Source organism: Psammomys obesus, unplaced genomic scaffold (genome assembly GCF_907164565.1).
Source record: "Psammomys obesus unplaced genomic scaffold, mPsaObe1.curated_primary_1811, whole genome shotgun sequence".
NCBI classification, from domain to species: Eukaryota; Metazoa; Chordata; class Mammalia; order Rodentia; family Muridae; genus Psammomys; species Psammomys obesus.
In genome coordinates this window covers 1-16,852 of record NW_026590542.1, presented here as the reverse complement: position 1 = coordinate 16,852, position 16,852 = coordinate 1, and the positions used below count along the sequence as shown (strand labels likewise).

At 37.3% G+C, this 16,852-nt stretch overlaps 1 protein-coding gene across 1 annotated transcript; it reads right to left on the bottom strand.

Annotated features, from left to right (window-relative positions):
• Positions 1-11,987: 11,987 nt before the first annotated feature.
• On the bottom strand, positions 11,988-14,529 carry LOC129677232 (zinc finger protein 431-like). The gene is made up of 3 exons (XM_055607893.1): positions 14,423-14,529; positions 14,125-14,185; positions 11,988-13,007 (listed from the first exon to the last, which is right to left on the bottom strand). Exons 1-3 carry the CDS (start codon positions 14,454-14,456, stop codon positions 12,062-12,064), a joined length of 1,041 nt encoding a protein of 346 aa, XP_055463868.1. The 5' UTR covers positions 14,457-14,529; the 3' UTR covers positions 11,988-12,061.
• Positions 14,530-16,852: the final 2,323 nt, after the last annotated feature.

Sequence of the window (16,852 nt, the reverse complement as noted above, 5' to 3'; positions counted from 1 at the left end):
AAAACTCTCTGCATTTTGCCCAATGTTTTGCAGTGAGTCTCAGCATCTGTTTCGGTCTGCTGCTGCTGGGTGGAGCCCCTCAGAGGACAGGTATGCTAGGCTCCTATCTGTGAGCATAGCAGAATATCCTTAATAGTGTCAAGGATTGGCTATCTCCCAAGGGGGTGTGGGTCACGGGTTTGGCCAGGCATTGGTTGGACATTGCCTCAATCTCTGCTCTGTCTGTATCCCTGTACGTTTTATAGGCAGGGTAAATTTTGGGTTGAAATTTTTGTGGGTGTGTTGGTGTTCCCCTCTCTCCACTATGAGTCCTGTCCAGTTAGAGGTTGTCCTCTTCAGTCTCCATGACCAATGCTACTGGAGTCTCAGCTAGAGTCATCCCATATCCTCCCAGAAGCCTACCCTGTCCTAGGTATGCACCTTGTCAGAGATGTCCCTACCTATGAATTCTCTTCCCTTGAGGTGTTCTTAATAGAAGACAATGATCAAGATTTATTCCCCTAAGAGTACATCATATATGCAGGTAAAGTTGTGTGATTATCAGAATATTTGGGTTAAATTTCTTTTCCAAAGAGAAAATTACTAAAGATGCAGTAAATGCTTGTACTACCATCCAGAATGCATGTAAGATTGCTGTGTGTATAAAATAAAAAAGGAGGGGGCTGTTATACTGTCTTTTCCAAACTAACTATGTAAAGAAAAAAATAAAGAAATAAATGCAACGTTGACTGCAGCAAGGAAGAATGTTAATCCACTCACTTTACAAATTCTGAACTGACATCACACATATGGGAACTGGGGAAATGTTGAGGCTTGCAAGGTCAGACAAGGCAAAAGTGAGACTCTCAATGCTGGTGATAGGAGGTAACCAGAAGAGGTTGCTCCATATGAACTGTCAGCAGATCTTAATAATGCTGGGGATATCATGGAACACAATGTCAATAGTGAATGAAATGCCACAATGGGCATATAGCAGACTGGATAGAATTGTGTGGGATACCCAAAAAGAGACTTTGTACCCCCCATCCTCCTCATAATTTGAAATGTTTCTTATATTACTCAAAGGGAAACACCCCTTTTAGTCTTGCCTAAATCTCTGTAATCTGTGATCTTAACCACTGAAGACAATTTGACCTCAACCAAAGAGAAAGTGCTTTTCTCTTTTACAAAACATTCAGGTCACCATATAAAGTGGACAAATACTTAATGGTACCCTAGTTACAAAATCATATTAAACTTAGAATCTCTTTCTAAAAGAGGAGAGAATTGGTTCAGGTGTCACTCATATAGAACTTTTTGATCCACTAGCAAGACCTTTCAATTTGTAAATGAGCAACGGAAAAAAAAAAAAGCACCCTGAATTTCAGGGTGGGCACTGTAAGTAACCTGTTCTTGAGGTCCATATAACTTTCTCTTTACCATTCCTCTTACCATTCTACCTTAATGTTCACCCATACAGAGTAACATTGCTACTATAACAAAATAAAAATAAAAAATATGGCAATATAAATATCATTTTCACTTGCAAATAGGATTTATCATACTAATTGTCCTGTGTTCTTCTATCCTTCGGTGACAATATGTTTACTGTATGACTAGGGGACAATATGCTACTGATGTAATGTTTCTAATGATCTCATTTGAGCACCAATGAGACACCTCATTGGGAAAAAAATGACTGTGGTGTACAAGGCTGGCAATCTGGCCTTGATCACAATATACTGATGGGCAAAACAATCCCCACAAAGTTTTCTTCTTCATATGGCATCACTTACATGACCATAATCACATTACACACATATGCACACACATTCACTAGAATTGTTTTTAAAAAATATATCTCATTGTGTTTACATTATCTGGCATCTGTAGATAATTCCCTTAGGATGCAGTACTTCAAGATGAACTGCTAAATGCATGTGTAATTGGAACATGAAGAAGCAGCATTGACTAATATATACGTATTCATAACATTCAAGTTATGTCATGAGATATACAGTTGATTACTGAGTATCCCACTTCATACATACCTACTAAATAGATGGAAATACTCCTTTCTATACACACACAAGGCATTTAATGTCTATGACAATCTTCTATCTGGCATTTTAACATTAACATTTTAAAAACATGTTTATTGTCATGCATGTGGACATCCAGTTTTCCCAGGACCATTTGTTGAAGGTTTTTTGTTTTGTTTTGGTTTGGTTTTGGTTTTGGTTTTGGTTTTGTTTTCTCTCAAGCATGTGTTTTTGACATCTTTATCAGATATGAGGTTACATGTACTTGTGTTTGGGTATTCAATTTACCTCTATTTGTTTTTATGTCTGTATTTACCTTTATATATAATGGCAATTTTTTACATTACCTACTCCACCAGTGTGTGAGCATTAGATGATCTATCATAGATGTCTTTCGCTTCCTTGATTAGGTTTATTTAATTTTATTTGAGGGTATTGTAAATGGTATTGTATTCATCCTCTCTTTTGTACGTTTGTTTTTGTGTATGGAAAACTATTAATTTGCTCAAGATTATTCTGTATCCTACCACATTACTGAATTAGCTTATTGTTTCTAGAAGTTTCCTGTGGAAGTTTCAGGATTTCCATGTTATCTTCAAATAGAGGCAGTTTGACTTTTTATTTCCATATTGGCATTCCTTTAATTTCCTTCCCTTTCCTTATTCCCCCAGCTGGTATTTAGAGCCTACAGTATTATAAGTTAGTGGATATAATGGACATCCGTGTCACCTTTCTGACTTCAGCTGGATTGCTTCAATCTCTGTTTAGGATGATGTTGATTATGTTTCTTATATATACCTTTATTGCTGAGGTATTTTTCCCCTATCTATACATTGCCTAGGGCATTTTCATTAAGCCACACTGGATGTCCTCAAAAGTTTTTCCTTCATCTATTGAAATGATCGTGTGATGTTTGTCTTTTAGTCCATTTATTGGCTTGCTTAAATTGAAAAAAAAAAAAAACCCTGCATTTTAGGGATAAAGTCTACTTGATATCTACTTTGTCATTGTAGAGAGTCTTTTTGACACATGCCTGCATACTGTTTGAAAGCATTATATTGAGTAATTGGAGTCTAGGACTTGGTAGGAGGAAAACTAATAGTGGAAGCAACATAATTCTATTTTCATTTCAAATACATGTTGTTTTAAAGCAAAGACAAAAATAAAGGCTTAGTATTGTAAAAGACAATGAAAAATGTGTCATCCATCAGAATAAAGTTGGATTTGTCCCAGAGATATGGAGACTATTTACCATATGTAAGTCAACAAATGTACTAAAACATACAAATAACTATAAAAAGAAAAATCACATGATTGCCCATTAGGTGTATAAAGGCCTTTGACAATATCCAACATATGTGGATGACAAAAATTCTGGGAAGTACAGTAGCAGAAGGCATGTAACACATCATAATAAAAGGTGTATCTTCATACAAGGAAAAAAACCTCTAAGCAGTTCCATTAAAATCATGAATGAGACAGTGCCATCCACTATCCCCACTTGTTTCCAATAGAGTGGAAACTCACTAAACAATAAGACAATATAATAAAATTACAGGAAAACAAATAGCAAAAAAAGTGAATTCATCCCTATTTTGAAGCGATATATTATCACAAGAGATTCCATGCTTGCTAGAATTACAGATTGTCAAACAACCACTGAACACACACCATGAGTCTTCAGTTACAACAAAGAGCCTACCATAGTACGTGCACTATGAATGTTAGCTTATAGGCATGAAACTCCTACATTACATGCACAGTGAGTGCTGAGTTACTGGTTAGAAACTTGCATAGTTCACTCGCAACGATTGCAGTGTTATAGGGACAGACATCACACAGCACATGTACCATTAGTGTGGGATTATAGGCATGAGCCTCACACAGTACATGCATAAGTCAGCTAGGTCGAAGGTTTGTGGGTTGGTGTCCCCTTCCCTCCACCAGAAGTCCTGCCTGGATACCGGAGGTGGCCTCTGCAGGTTCTGTTTCCCCCGAAGGCAGAAGTTTCAGCTAAGGTCACCTCCACAGACTCTCAGAAGCCTTCCCTCCTTTTATGATCTGCTCGCTCCCCTGTTACTCTCCTTATCCTGATCCCACCAAGTTCCCTTCTTCCATCTACTTCCAGATATCTATTTTATTTCCCCTTCTGAGTTTCAAGCATCCTCCCTTGGAACCTCTTTGTTACTTGGCATCTTTTGGTCTGTGGATTGTAGTCTGATTACCCTTTACTTTATGGATAATATCCAGTTATAAGTAAGTACTTATTATGTGTGTCTTGCTGAGTCTGGGTTACCTCACTCAGGATGATAGTTACTAGCTCTGTCCATTTGCTTGCAAATTTCAAGATTTCCTTATTTACTGTGCAAATGTACATTTTCTTTATGCATTCATTGGTTGAGGTACATCTAGGTTGTTTCCAGCTTCTCACTATTATGACCAAAGCTCCTATGAACAGTTATGCAAGTGTCCTTGTCGTATGGTGGAGCATCTTTTGGGTACATGCCCAGGAGTAGTATAGCTGGGAACTATACTACTATATATACTAATATATCTACTATAGATCTATTACCAATTTTCTGAAAAACTGCCAGATTGAATTACAAAATGGTTGTATATGGTTTCAATCCCAACCGCAATGGAGGACTGTTCCTCTTGCTCTGCACCCTTGCCAGCGTGTGCTGTCACTTGAGTTTTTAATCTTAGCCATTCTGAGTGTAAGATGGAATCTCAGTCATTTTGATTTGCATTTCCATAATAACTAAGGATGTCGAACATTTCTTTAAGTGATTCTTGTCTTTTTTTTCCATCCCTTCCCAAAGTCTTCCCTTCCAATTTCTTCCTTTAATGTATGTGTGACTAAGTAGGTGCAAATATATGGATAAAACTTGCTAAGTCTATTTCTGTTGGTTGTGTGTATGGGGTTTTAGGGTTGAACACTTTCCATTGGATATGCAATAAGGGAGCCCATTCCTGTGTGATGTTATTTCTCTGACTTGTAGGAGAGTTCCCCTCTTTAGATGACTAATAGGAATCTGACCCTGAAGCGACGTAGGCTGCCTTGGGCAGGAAATATTACACTGGGTGGTGAACATGTCAGCTACCACTTGCTGGTGCCATTGCCCTGAAGTTCTGGAGCTACAGAGAAGACTGTGGACATTGGCCTGAACTAATCAGACAACCTTTGTTCCGTATGGCATCCCACCATACCATTGACCATTCTCACCTTGAATAACTTTGAAATCCTGAAGTTTCTGCCTCTACTTTCTAAGCACTATGACTACAGGGCTGTATCACCATGCCTGGCTTAGATGGCTTCAACTTCATTTAGTGAGTCATTACAATGATGGGAAGAGTGAGACGGGCAGTTACATTTAACTATATTGCAAAACCACGTTATTCTAAAAGCCTGGGTTTCACCATCTGTAGAATACAGAAGGAATTCTGCCAAAGTTCTCTGATGTGTTATAACAGATTCAATGATGAAAAAATTCTAACAATTCTCATAGTTGAAAGATAGTGTAGTTTAAGGCAGGAGGGCTGTATTTGATGGGAGCCTTCTTCTGTTACTGAAATTAGGATCAGAGCCTAACCAGGCAGGCTCAGCTACTCACCCTTATTAAGCCAATTAAAAGAATGGAGTTATCTGTGACATGCCCACCTATAAGGCATGTATATCATTATGATGCAGAGGATGAAGGTGCTCCATTACTCCTTAGGTGATGAAGTCCCTGATAGGTGATTGTTGAAGGATTCAATGAATTTCTATCCCTCAGTGAATGGCCGTTCCTCATTGTTTCTGATTTTTATTGTTTACACAGTTCTCTTAATGTGAGTAAAGAGGTTGGTCTGATACGTATTACTGGCCCTTAAGATCTGGTTACACCTAATTTTGTTTTGTAAACCTTCCTAAGACATATCTGATTTGTTTATTGAACAGTCTATACCTGGGCAGGGCAGACTGGAGTAGGTGTGGCTAAGGTTCCCAGGCTTTTGAGGTTCAAGAGAGAATTATGGGAAACAGAAGGATGGGAAGAGAGGAAGAAGAGGGATGCCACAATGAGTTAGTGTGGAAAAAAAATCCACGTGGCCTGAGAGAAAGGACTCCAATAATGGTGTGAAAAGTTTCAGATGAAGAATATAAGCAAGTACCATGGGATTATGTATGGAAGGTAGACCAGGTGAGGAGGATTAAGGTGGATGGCATTGGATGGGGACTGGAAGATGGATGGTGAGGCTATTGAGACTGTGTAAGGAAAATATCTGCCCAGTCCAAGGTAAATAAGGCAATTATAAATCTAACAGGTGTCTGTGTCTTATTATTTTTGATAGTGGGTTAGATATTACCACCATAATAATCATAGGGCTAATAATAAACATTATATAGCTTAATACTCATTTATTTTTATTTACTACAACAGATAACAAAAGGTTTTGTTGAAACCAATCAGAAGCCAGATTATATTAGGAACAATTCCATAATTTGAGACATACTCTCATTTTGGAACCTTTTTGAGACAGGATATATCTACAAAGCCATGACTGTCTAAGAACTCACTATGTGAACCAAACTGGCCACAAACTCAAAGAATGGTTCACAGGAGCTGGTTTACAGGGATGTACCTCTAAGCCCAGCTGAGATACATTTTTTTAAAGGACCCATCTTTTAATCAGAGAAAGCACAAAATAAGATTTACAAAGCAACCTTCATTGTTTTGATTAATAGTAATACTCCTTGAAATTCTACAACAATAAAATTTAAACTGGCAATTCAATTTATATGTTCTCAATAATTGGCTTATTTTCTTTGATGTGTTAGTTTCATCCATTTCAGAATGTTTGAACTGTATTTGGGTGTATATGCCTATGCCATCATGTGTATGTGGCAGTGAGTGGACAAATTATCTATTATTTACTTACCCTATTTGAGTTCTAGCAATAAAACCCAGGGAGTAATTTGGTTTAAGTGACCTCAATGGCACTTACTATTTATGTATATACTGGTGTGTGAGTGTACATATGGCACAACCCAACTGTAGAAATAAAAGAAAAAAAAATTATAGGAATAATGTGGGTCTCCCAGACACTGAACTCAGGTGATCAGACTTAGCGGCAACCAACTTTAACCACTGAGACAGTTCTCTGGAATTCATTTGTCATTCTAAAAGAGTGATATGAACAAGTGTTTAACTCCTATATATAAACTAATACATTCCAATAAAAAGAATATCAGTATATAATTTCCATTTTCAAATAAGATTTATTATTCAAACTGTCCTGGTTTCCACAATCTTAGAAACAAATATGTTCACAATTTAAAAAGAAGACACTATTTTACTTATATAATGTTTCAACTAATCTTTTTATCATCAGTGAGATGACTCAGTGGGAGTTGTCTGTGGTGTGCAAAGCTGGCAATGTGACCTTGATCATCATATAAAAATAGCCAAGGTAGGGCTGGAGAGATGGCCCAGCAGTTAAGAGCACTGGCTGATCTTCCAGAGGTCCTGAGTTCAATTCCAAGCAATCAAATGGTGGCTCACAACCATCTATAATGTGACCTGATATGATCTGACACACAGGTATACATGAAGATAGTACACTCATATACATAAAATAAATAACTTTGAATAAACCCCACAAAGTTGTCTTCCAAGCCATATCTGTCATGGCTTAAAACCCTATAATAACATTACATACACACAACAGAAATGTTTCTTTTAAAATAAATCTCAGTGCTGTTATAGTATCAACTATCTCCAGGTAATTCCCATAGAAGGCAGTATTTCAAGATGAAGTACCAAATAGTAACCAATAAGAACAAGAAGAAGCAGAGCAATCAAACTGTATTGTGTGATATGCAGTTGATTGCTGATTATACTACTTCATTGCATCTCTACCAGAATGATGAAAATGTTGCTTTGGATAAACATATGAGGTATTTAATATTTCCTATATTATCTTCTATCAAGAATTTTAACATTAACATTGTTAAAATGTGTTGACAAAACAGGACACATTGGGGGTATAGCTTCTACAACTAGACTTGTACTCAGGTGGCTGACATGTGAAGTCAAGAGGTCAAATGTAGCCTAGACTAATTACACCCAAGCAAAGCTGGATAACAAAACAACACTTCATGGGATCTTGTGAAAGTCTAAAAAAAAAAATTAACTACCCACTCCCCATTCACAGACAATCTTACTTGAAAAGTGTGGCCACACACTGCCCGATACATGAATGAACAATGGACCACTTAGGTGACAGGGATCCCATTCTATACATTGCAGCATAAAAATGCCTATCAACAAGTGAAAGTGCAATAGAAGATGAACAGAAGCCACAGAAGGAATATCAGTAAAGCCTAATAAACTTCTGTAAATGGATATGCCACACATATAACAAACTTTAGTATCTAATCCAAATGTTTCAAAATATAAACTACAACCACAATTGTTGGTCTCCACCATTACACTTAAGTGCACATGGTAAATAATTTACTTCATTCAAGGCTATGATGGAAACAAAAAGATGAAACAAGAGTTTTCTTCTTGAAACCAAAGGCAACTATGATGTCTAAAGTCTGTGTTAAATCATTTACATGACTAGAGTGTTTCTCTTGTATGAGTTCTTTCCTACTTCCTGACATCAGGGTGATATATAAAGGCTTTAAAAACATCTGAAAGGCTAGAGACATGGCCAAGAGGTTAAGACAAGTTCATTCCTAGGACTAAGATAAGGTTTTGGACAACTTCCTGTAATTCCTGCTACAAGAAGATCCAAAGATCTAATCTTCTTGGGCACCAACACACTGCTTGGAATTGAACTCAGAACCTCTGGATCAGAAGCCAGCACTTTTTAAATTTTTTTTCTTTATTGGTATTATTTATTACAATGTATTCACTTTGTATCTCAGCTGTAGCTCCCTCCTCCCAGTCCCATCCTCCCTTCCCTCTATGCTCCTCCCACTGTGTCCCTCCCCTAGTCTACTGATAGGAGAGGTCATCCTACTCTACTATCTGACCCTAGCCTATCAGGTCTCATCAGGACTGTATGCATTGTCTTCCTCTGTGGTCTGACAAGGCTGCACCCCACCCCAGGGGGAGATGATCAAAGAGCCAGCCACTGAGTTTACGTCAGAGACAGTCCCTGCTCCCTTTACTAGGGTACCCACATGGAGACTGAGCTGCTCATGGGCTACATTTAAGCAGTTCCTCTCCATGCATGGTCCTTGGTTGATTCATCAGTCTCTGCAGGACCCCGTGAGCCCAGATTTTTTTTTTACTCTGTTGGTCTCCTTGTGGAGCTCCTGTCTCCTCCAGGTCTTTCTATCTCCCCCTTCTTCCATAAGATTCCCTGCACTTTGCCCAAAGTTTGGCTATGAGTCTCAGCATCTGACTCAATACCCTCATGGGTAGAGTCTTTCAGAGGGCCTCTGTGGAAGGCTCCTGTACTGTTCCCTGTTTTCTCCCACTTCCGATGTCTATCCTGTTTACCCTTCTGAATGAGGAGTAAGCCTTGTTTAGCTTCTGTAGGACTATAGATTTTAGTATGTTTATACTATATGGTTAATATCCACTTATAAGTGAGTATATACCATATGCTGCCAGAGCTCTTAACTGCTGGGCTAGAGATAGGTCAGCCATTAAAGTCTAAGCTCACAATCATAAATTTAAAAAAAATTGGTTCACTCAACAGAAAGTGAGAATTTAGTCTTTAATTCAGAGAAATCTATCCTTCTCAGTTGGTGTTATCATTTGGGAAGATTTAGGAAATCCTGCTCTGCTGTAGGAAATACGTCACTTGGGGTGGACTTGAGAGTTTATATCCACACACCATTCCTAGTTTCCACTCTATTTTATGCTTCAGGTTGAGGATGTAAGCTCTGAGCCTCATGCTTTAGCTGCCATGTGTGACAATTTTTTGTGTTGCCACTTTCATTGTGTGGAACTATCAGCCAAATTAAACCCTTTCATAAGTTGCCTTAGACATTGTGTTTTATCACAGTAACAGAAAAGGCACTAATGCACACCCATAAAGTTTTATACCTGGATGAGCTATTTCATGTAACTGAAGAGAATTATGAAACCTATAGCTTAAATTCATAGAGCTTTGTCCATATGAGTTTTCAGGTATAAACAAAATAAACAGGGACAGCATAAAGCTTGAATATATTGCTGACACTTGACTGATATTTTCTCCAGAATCAATAATCTTTTGTAGCTGAATGTGTACTGGCTAAAGATCCTATCAAATTCTTTATAGTCACAGATTCCTTATAGTATAAATTCTTTCAGGTCCTCAAAAACTATCATTGTATGCAAAGGCCTTAACAGATTGATTACATCATATTAAAGGTTTTATCTTATATAAAGATATCGTTATGTGCAAAACTTTATCACACTGGCTATATTTATGGGGCTTCTCTGAAGTATGACTTTTTATTATGTCAAAGACTACTGTTACATGAAGAGACTTTACCATATTGCTTACATTCATTGGGTTTCTCGCCAACATGTGTTCTTTTATGTATTCATAGATAACTGTGTTGTAAAAAGGCTTTTTTTTTTAGTATGGTCTGGTGCTTTGTATTTGTTGCTTGCCCCCCCAAGATTCTTACTGTTAATGAGCAAACTGTCATGTACTCCAAGTATTGCTGTTTTTAACATTGCCTAAGAATTTATTCCTGATTGGTTAATAAAAAAAGACATGTACCTGGGCAGGGCGAAAGGAGATGGGGGTGGCTAAGGCTCCCAGGCTTTGGGGAAAAGGAGAATCATGGGAAGGAAACAGAAAAACCGGAAGAGATGAGGAGGAAGCCACCATGGGTTATGTGAAGAGAGAACCACCTGGGCCAGGAGGAAGGACTCCAAGAATGGTGTGGATAGAGGAAGCAAACCAGATGAAATATAAACAAGTATTTATAAAATTATGGATGGGAAATAGGCCAAATAGGAATGGTTAAGGTGGATGGCATTGGACGGGGGCAGGGAGGTAGACAGGAAGGTTATTGAGATAATGTAGGTGGAATTATATGCCCAGCCAAGGTGTAATAAAGCAATTATAAAATCTAACTGGTGTCTGTGTCTTATTGTGATAGCGGGTTAAATGATATTGCCATAATTATAGGGTTAATAAAAAACATTATTTGGCTGATACCATTTATTTTCAATAACAGCTTTATCACATTGATTACATTTGCAGGGTTATATGACAATGTGTGTTATTTATTTGATGACTATAATACACAAATGTTAGGAACATGCAAAAGAAAATTGCCCTAAGTATTGCCTTTTTGTTTTCAGACTCTATTTAATCATAGGATGAAACTAAGTTCAATTTCTCAGGCCCCAGAAGACCTGGGGACTTCCCAATATCTGACAAGCTTGTTATTCATCTTTTGCTCCCCAAAACATGACTAGCTTAAACACGGCTTCTGTTCCCCAAAACATGACTGCTCTCAATAAAAGCTTCTTGTTATTGATCCTTTATTTATTTATTTAACAGAACCTAATGACTTCTTAATCACAAAAGAACAAATGGATTAGATTGGGTATACTGTATAACCTACAGTCTCTATCAGTTGACACAAATCAACCACATAAGGAAAGTCCCTCTCCCTAAATCCTGATTGGTGGAAAAATGTAATTATAACTTGGCACAGATGTTTGTGGTTTTCAAGTTTAAAAGCTCTGTAACATTCTCTCTTGGAGGTAGAGGGTGGGGAGTGGGCAGGGGAGTTGCAGTTCAGCTCCCAAGTCTGTTTTGTGTCCCTGACAGATGAGTAAGGAGTTACAATAAATCCTTGTCAACTGCATTGACCCAGTGTTTGAGTTGGGTTGGATTTAAGCTGACCCCATAAAACTAATTACATTTGTTAGCACGTCCTTTCATCTGCATTCAGAGATAACTGTGGTGAAGGCTTTACCACATTGCTTACATTCATAGGGTTTCTATCCAGTGTGACTACTTTCATGATGATGAAGACTATAGAAATGTGCAAAGGCTTCACCACATTAAATAAAAACATAAGGCTTCTCTCAAGTATGATATCTTTCATGCCATTTAAGATGACTATGTTGTGCAAAGGCTTTGCCACACTGCTTACATTCATAGGGTTTCTCTCCAGTATGTGTTCTTTCATGTATTTGGAGAGTACCAAGTTGTGAAAAGGCTTTACCACATTGTTTACATCCATAAGGTTTCTCTCCAGTATGTGTTCTTTTATGTATTCGAAGAAGACTATGATATGCAAAGGCTTTACCACACTGGTCACATTCAAAGGGTTTCTCTCCTGTATGTGTTCTTTCATGTATTCGGAGATGACTGTGACATGCAAAGGCTTCATCATATCGAATACCTTCAGAGGGTTTCTCTTTAGTATGAATTCTTTCATGCCTTTGAAGATGACTGACACATCCAAAGGGTTTACCACATTGGTTACATTCATAGGGTTTCTCTCCAGTATGTGTTCTTTTATGTCTTTGGAGATGACTGTATTGTGAAAAGGCTTTATCACATTGATTACATTCATATGGTTTCTCTCCAGTATGTGTTCTTTTATGTATCTGGAGACTAGTGTGACACACAAAGGCTTTACCACATTGGTTACATTCATAGGGTTTTTCTCCAGTATGTGTTCTTTTATGTATTTGGAGACTATGGTGTTGTAAAAATGTTTTATCACATTGATTACATTTGTAAGGTTTCTCTCCAGTATGAATTTTTTCATGTCTTTGAAGACTACCTGGATGTCCAAAGGCTTTACCACATTGCTTACATTCATAAGGTTTTTCTCCAGTATGTGTTCTTCTATGTCTTTGAAGACGACTGTGTTGAGAAAAGGCTTTACCACACTGACTACATTCATACGGTTTCTCTCCAGTATGTGTTCTTTTATGTATTTGGAGACTACTGTGACACACAAAGGCTTTATCACATTGGTTACATCCATAGGGTCTCTCTCCAGTATGACTTATTTCATGTCTGCAAAGATAATTGGCACATGTGAAAATTTTATCACATTCATTTAACTAATGAACCTTTTTATCTTTTATTATTTAATTTGGTCTAGTTGTAAAGAGGAAGCACATCTTAAGGTTTTATCACTTTGTTTGTATTCATGGTGTTCTCCTTCATTATGGGTTGTAAAATCATTTATTACATGGCTCATATTTATTGTACTCTTTTCTACATGAGACTTTTTGTAGAGAACTAAAAGGACTAGAAGAACTAAGAGAACTAAAAGAACTAAGCGATTTACCACACTGATTGTATGCATAAATATTCCTGTACTGTGAATCATACTATACTTGCAAAATAAACCAGGACAAACAGAAGAATTTCCATATTCTTTGTACTCAGGAATTTTCTTCAGTGTAAATTTGTGGGTATATTCCCAATAAAGTTAGAAAATCAATTGTAACTTATGTCCCATTCAGAAAGTCTATACAAAGTGGGGGCTTCTATATATCTTTTAATTGTTCTGGGAGAGAGAGGTATGTTTCTTCTTCCAATGTCCCTATACTCACATGGTTTGTATCAATTGTAATATATGATATACCTATTAAAAGAACCATAACAAATGAAAGGGTTCCACATTGCATTCAAATATTTTTTTTGTTTGTTATAAACATGTGATATAGGAATTAAGGTTTCTCCACAACATTCTTGATTCTCATAAACCACCCCCTTCCTAAACTTAGTAACATTACTACAAGTATATGAGTAACACCAGCTTTACTATTAAGTATTTGTTTATTAGAAGGCTTTGGACATATACTTATGAAGTATATTCAAGGTTTATACCTCTTACAGTTTCTGAGTGGTATTAGACTACAAGATTGGCAGTTCTACAGCATAGCTCTAATGGGGCAGAGATATCTGTTAAGGCACTGTTTCCTGGTCTTCTTTCTTAGAGGAATGCCTTATAACCAAAAATCAGACACCTGACATTGAGGAAAATGATTTTATAAGGATTTAATAATCATCAATACACTTAAAGCAATGATTATTTTTACCCTGCTGCTTTTCTTTAAAACTTCCAGGACACAGTAAAAATTTTTCAAAGGCATATTTGTATCAGTACACACATGAAAATTACCTTCCATGTCTTCTAGAACTTTGAAAATGTACTTCAATATTATGGTCTTCCCAATTGTAGCCTAGAATATAGTACAAGAAAATAGATGGTTAATACATTTAGATTATGTATGTATGTATGAGTAATACAATTAGGCAAAATTTAAGTTACTATCTTCAGTGGACCTTAGAACCATGCATGATTTATTCCCATCATTCTTCCTCATTCTCAGTTGAAATTATAGAAGAGCATCAATAACCAAGAAATCAATAACCAGTTGTATTCTTATTTTAAAGCACAAAGGAAAATTCAGGCTTACCTATAGCAGTGAGGTTGCTGTAGGTCTCTAGCATCACATCTATGTAGAGAATTTTCTGAGTAGGATTCAGCAATGCCCACTCTTCCTGAGTGAAGGTCACACGCACATCTTCACAGGTCACTGCATCCTAAAATATGCCATACATATGCAGAACAGAAATCACAATACTGACAACACCATAAATGTATACTTCATTGACAATATGGTAATTTAATTCTGTTGCTTCCCAGTCTTATTCACTGAAACAGAAGTTCTAATGTAATCATCAAGTCATTTTAAAAGGAAACTGAATGAGGTTCACCTCTGTCATTTCTGTGCCTCTTGAAAAGGATATAGCCTTGCAAGAGAAATGCCAATTAACAGACATAAAGAGAAAAGCAAACAGATCAACAGTATTGAGAAAACATCAGAAAAATCATATGCCAATTACTAACAACAAAAAAATAATGGGAAAGCTAGGTGTATTGGCTCACACCTTTAATCCCAGCAATCAGGAGGCAGAGGCAGGTGTATCTCATTGAGTTGGATGCAAGTATGGATGTGACCACTTCCAGCTCAGCCACAAGTACATACTAATAACCTGACTCCTTTGCAAAAATCAGTCAAATGAAGAAAAAAAAAAGGCTCAGGTTTTATTTATTTTAATTAAATTTTTATTTATTCAATTTACATCCTGACTGTAGCCCCCTCTCTCTTTTCCTTCCAGTCCCACCCTCCATCCCTCTTTCTTCTTTCCTCTCTCCCCTATTCCTCAGGAAAGGGAAGCCCTCCAAACCTACCCAGCACATAAAGTGAACTCAGAGGTCTTTACTGAAGTTCTTACAAAGAATGATACATTTACTCTAATTCTGTATTCATATTATAGAAACCATGAAGTGCCTCAGTTTAAAATGAAACATTAAAAAGATCTTACTAAAAGAAAATACATGTTTAAACAGTTACAAATAGGCAGATAAAAATATTAGCAATATAAATGTTGACCATAAACAAGCAACATAGTGCCTGAGAGATGGCTTAGCAGGAAAGAGCTCTTTCTGGTCTTGCAAATAATTGGACTCAATTTTGAGTACTTACCAGGGGGTTCACAACTACCCATCATTCCAAGTTCAGGAGTTCTCAGGCCATTTTCTGACTATCAGGCACACGTGAGGTTAATATTCATGCATTGAGTCAAAATACTCATATTCATTCAAAAAAATTAAACATGAACATGAGAGGCCAGAGATTTAAAAATTAGGTTTTTGGGTTATTGAGCTAAAAAATTTAAAACATATCAGGCCAGCTGACCTAGCTGCTTCTAGACAGATCCAGCCAACTGCAGGGAAGAGCTGACCCTGCTACTCATTAGTGCTATCATTGCCAGGAAACTGGCCTGGATGGCCCCTAACTCGTAGCTTTGTCCCTGAAAATAGCACCCACTACCCAAGACTCGCCATTCCCCTGGCAACAAAGAAAGCCAGAACCGTTTCTGAAATGTAGCATCCCCTTTTCTGTTTTAACCACTAAAAGCTTGACAGGCTAGAATCCCCTGCTTTGGGTGCACTGGGAGGGACTGGGACCTATAAATCACCCACAAACCAGAGCTCAGTGCTCTCTGCTGGATATCAAAGCCTTGATGTGTGTGAAAGTTCCAGCCCGAGATGCGAATAAATTTCCTCATGTGTTTTGCAATGGACTTGACTCCTGGTGGTCATGTTGACCCATGTAAATCTAATCTCAGCAGTCTGGAGCCAGGAGTTAGATGGATCTCTAAATTTGAGACCCGCGTGAACTACTAACATCTTTGAGGAAAGCCAGGACTATACAGATAAAAAAGAAGAAGAAAAGAGAGTGAAGGGGTGGAGGACCTCCCCTATCACTGGACTTGGGCAGGGGCATGGGATGAGATGAGGGAGAGAGGGTGGATGGAATTGGGAGGGGCTGAAGGTGGGAGTTACAGCTGGGATACAAAGTGAATAAACTGCAATTAATTAAAAAAAGAAATTATAACCTGTGCAATAATCTAATAAATGTACAGATTTAAAATAAAAATATATAAAAAACAAAAAATATAAAAAAAACAAAAAACAACAAAAACAAAAGCAACACAATTAAATATATAAAAAATTCTGGCTAGCAAAATTCTGGCTTAGAACCGAATAGCAACTGCTTCTATAGTATCTTATGTGATTTATGGACACAGTCTATAATGGTGAGGGTATGACAGCACAAAAAGGAAGCTGAATAATCAGTTTCAACCACAACAGAATAGACGCCAAGAACAGGAAATGGTTTGAATCTATATGCACTGAAATCCCATCCCCAGTATTAAACCTAGAAAGGCTGCTGCTACAAAAGCTTCTATAAGGTCCAGCAAAAAAAAGACATAAAGGAGGGACAATATTTTTAAACAAATCATCCTATCTGGGGACTTTTAAAATTAACCAACTA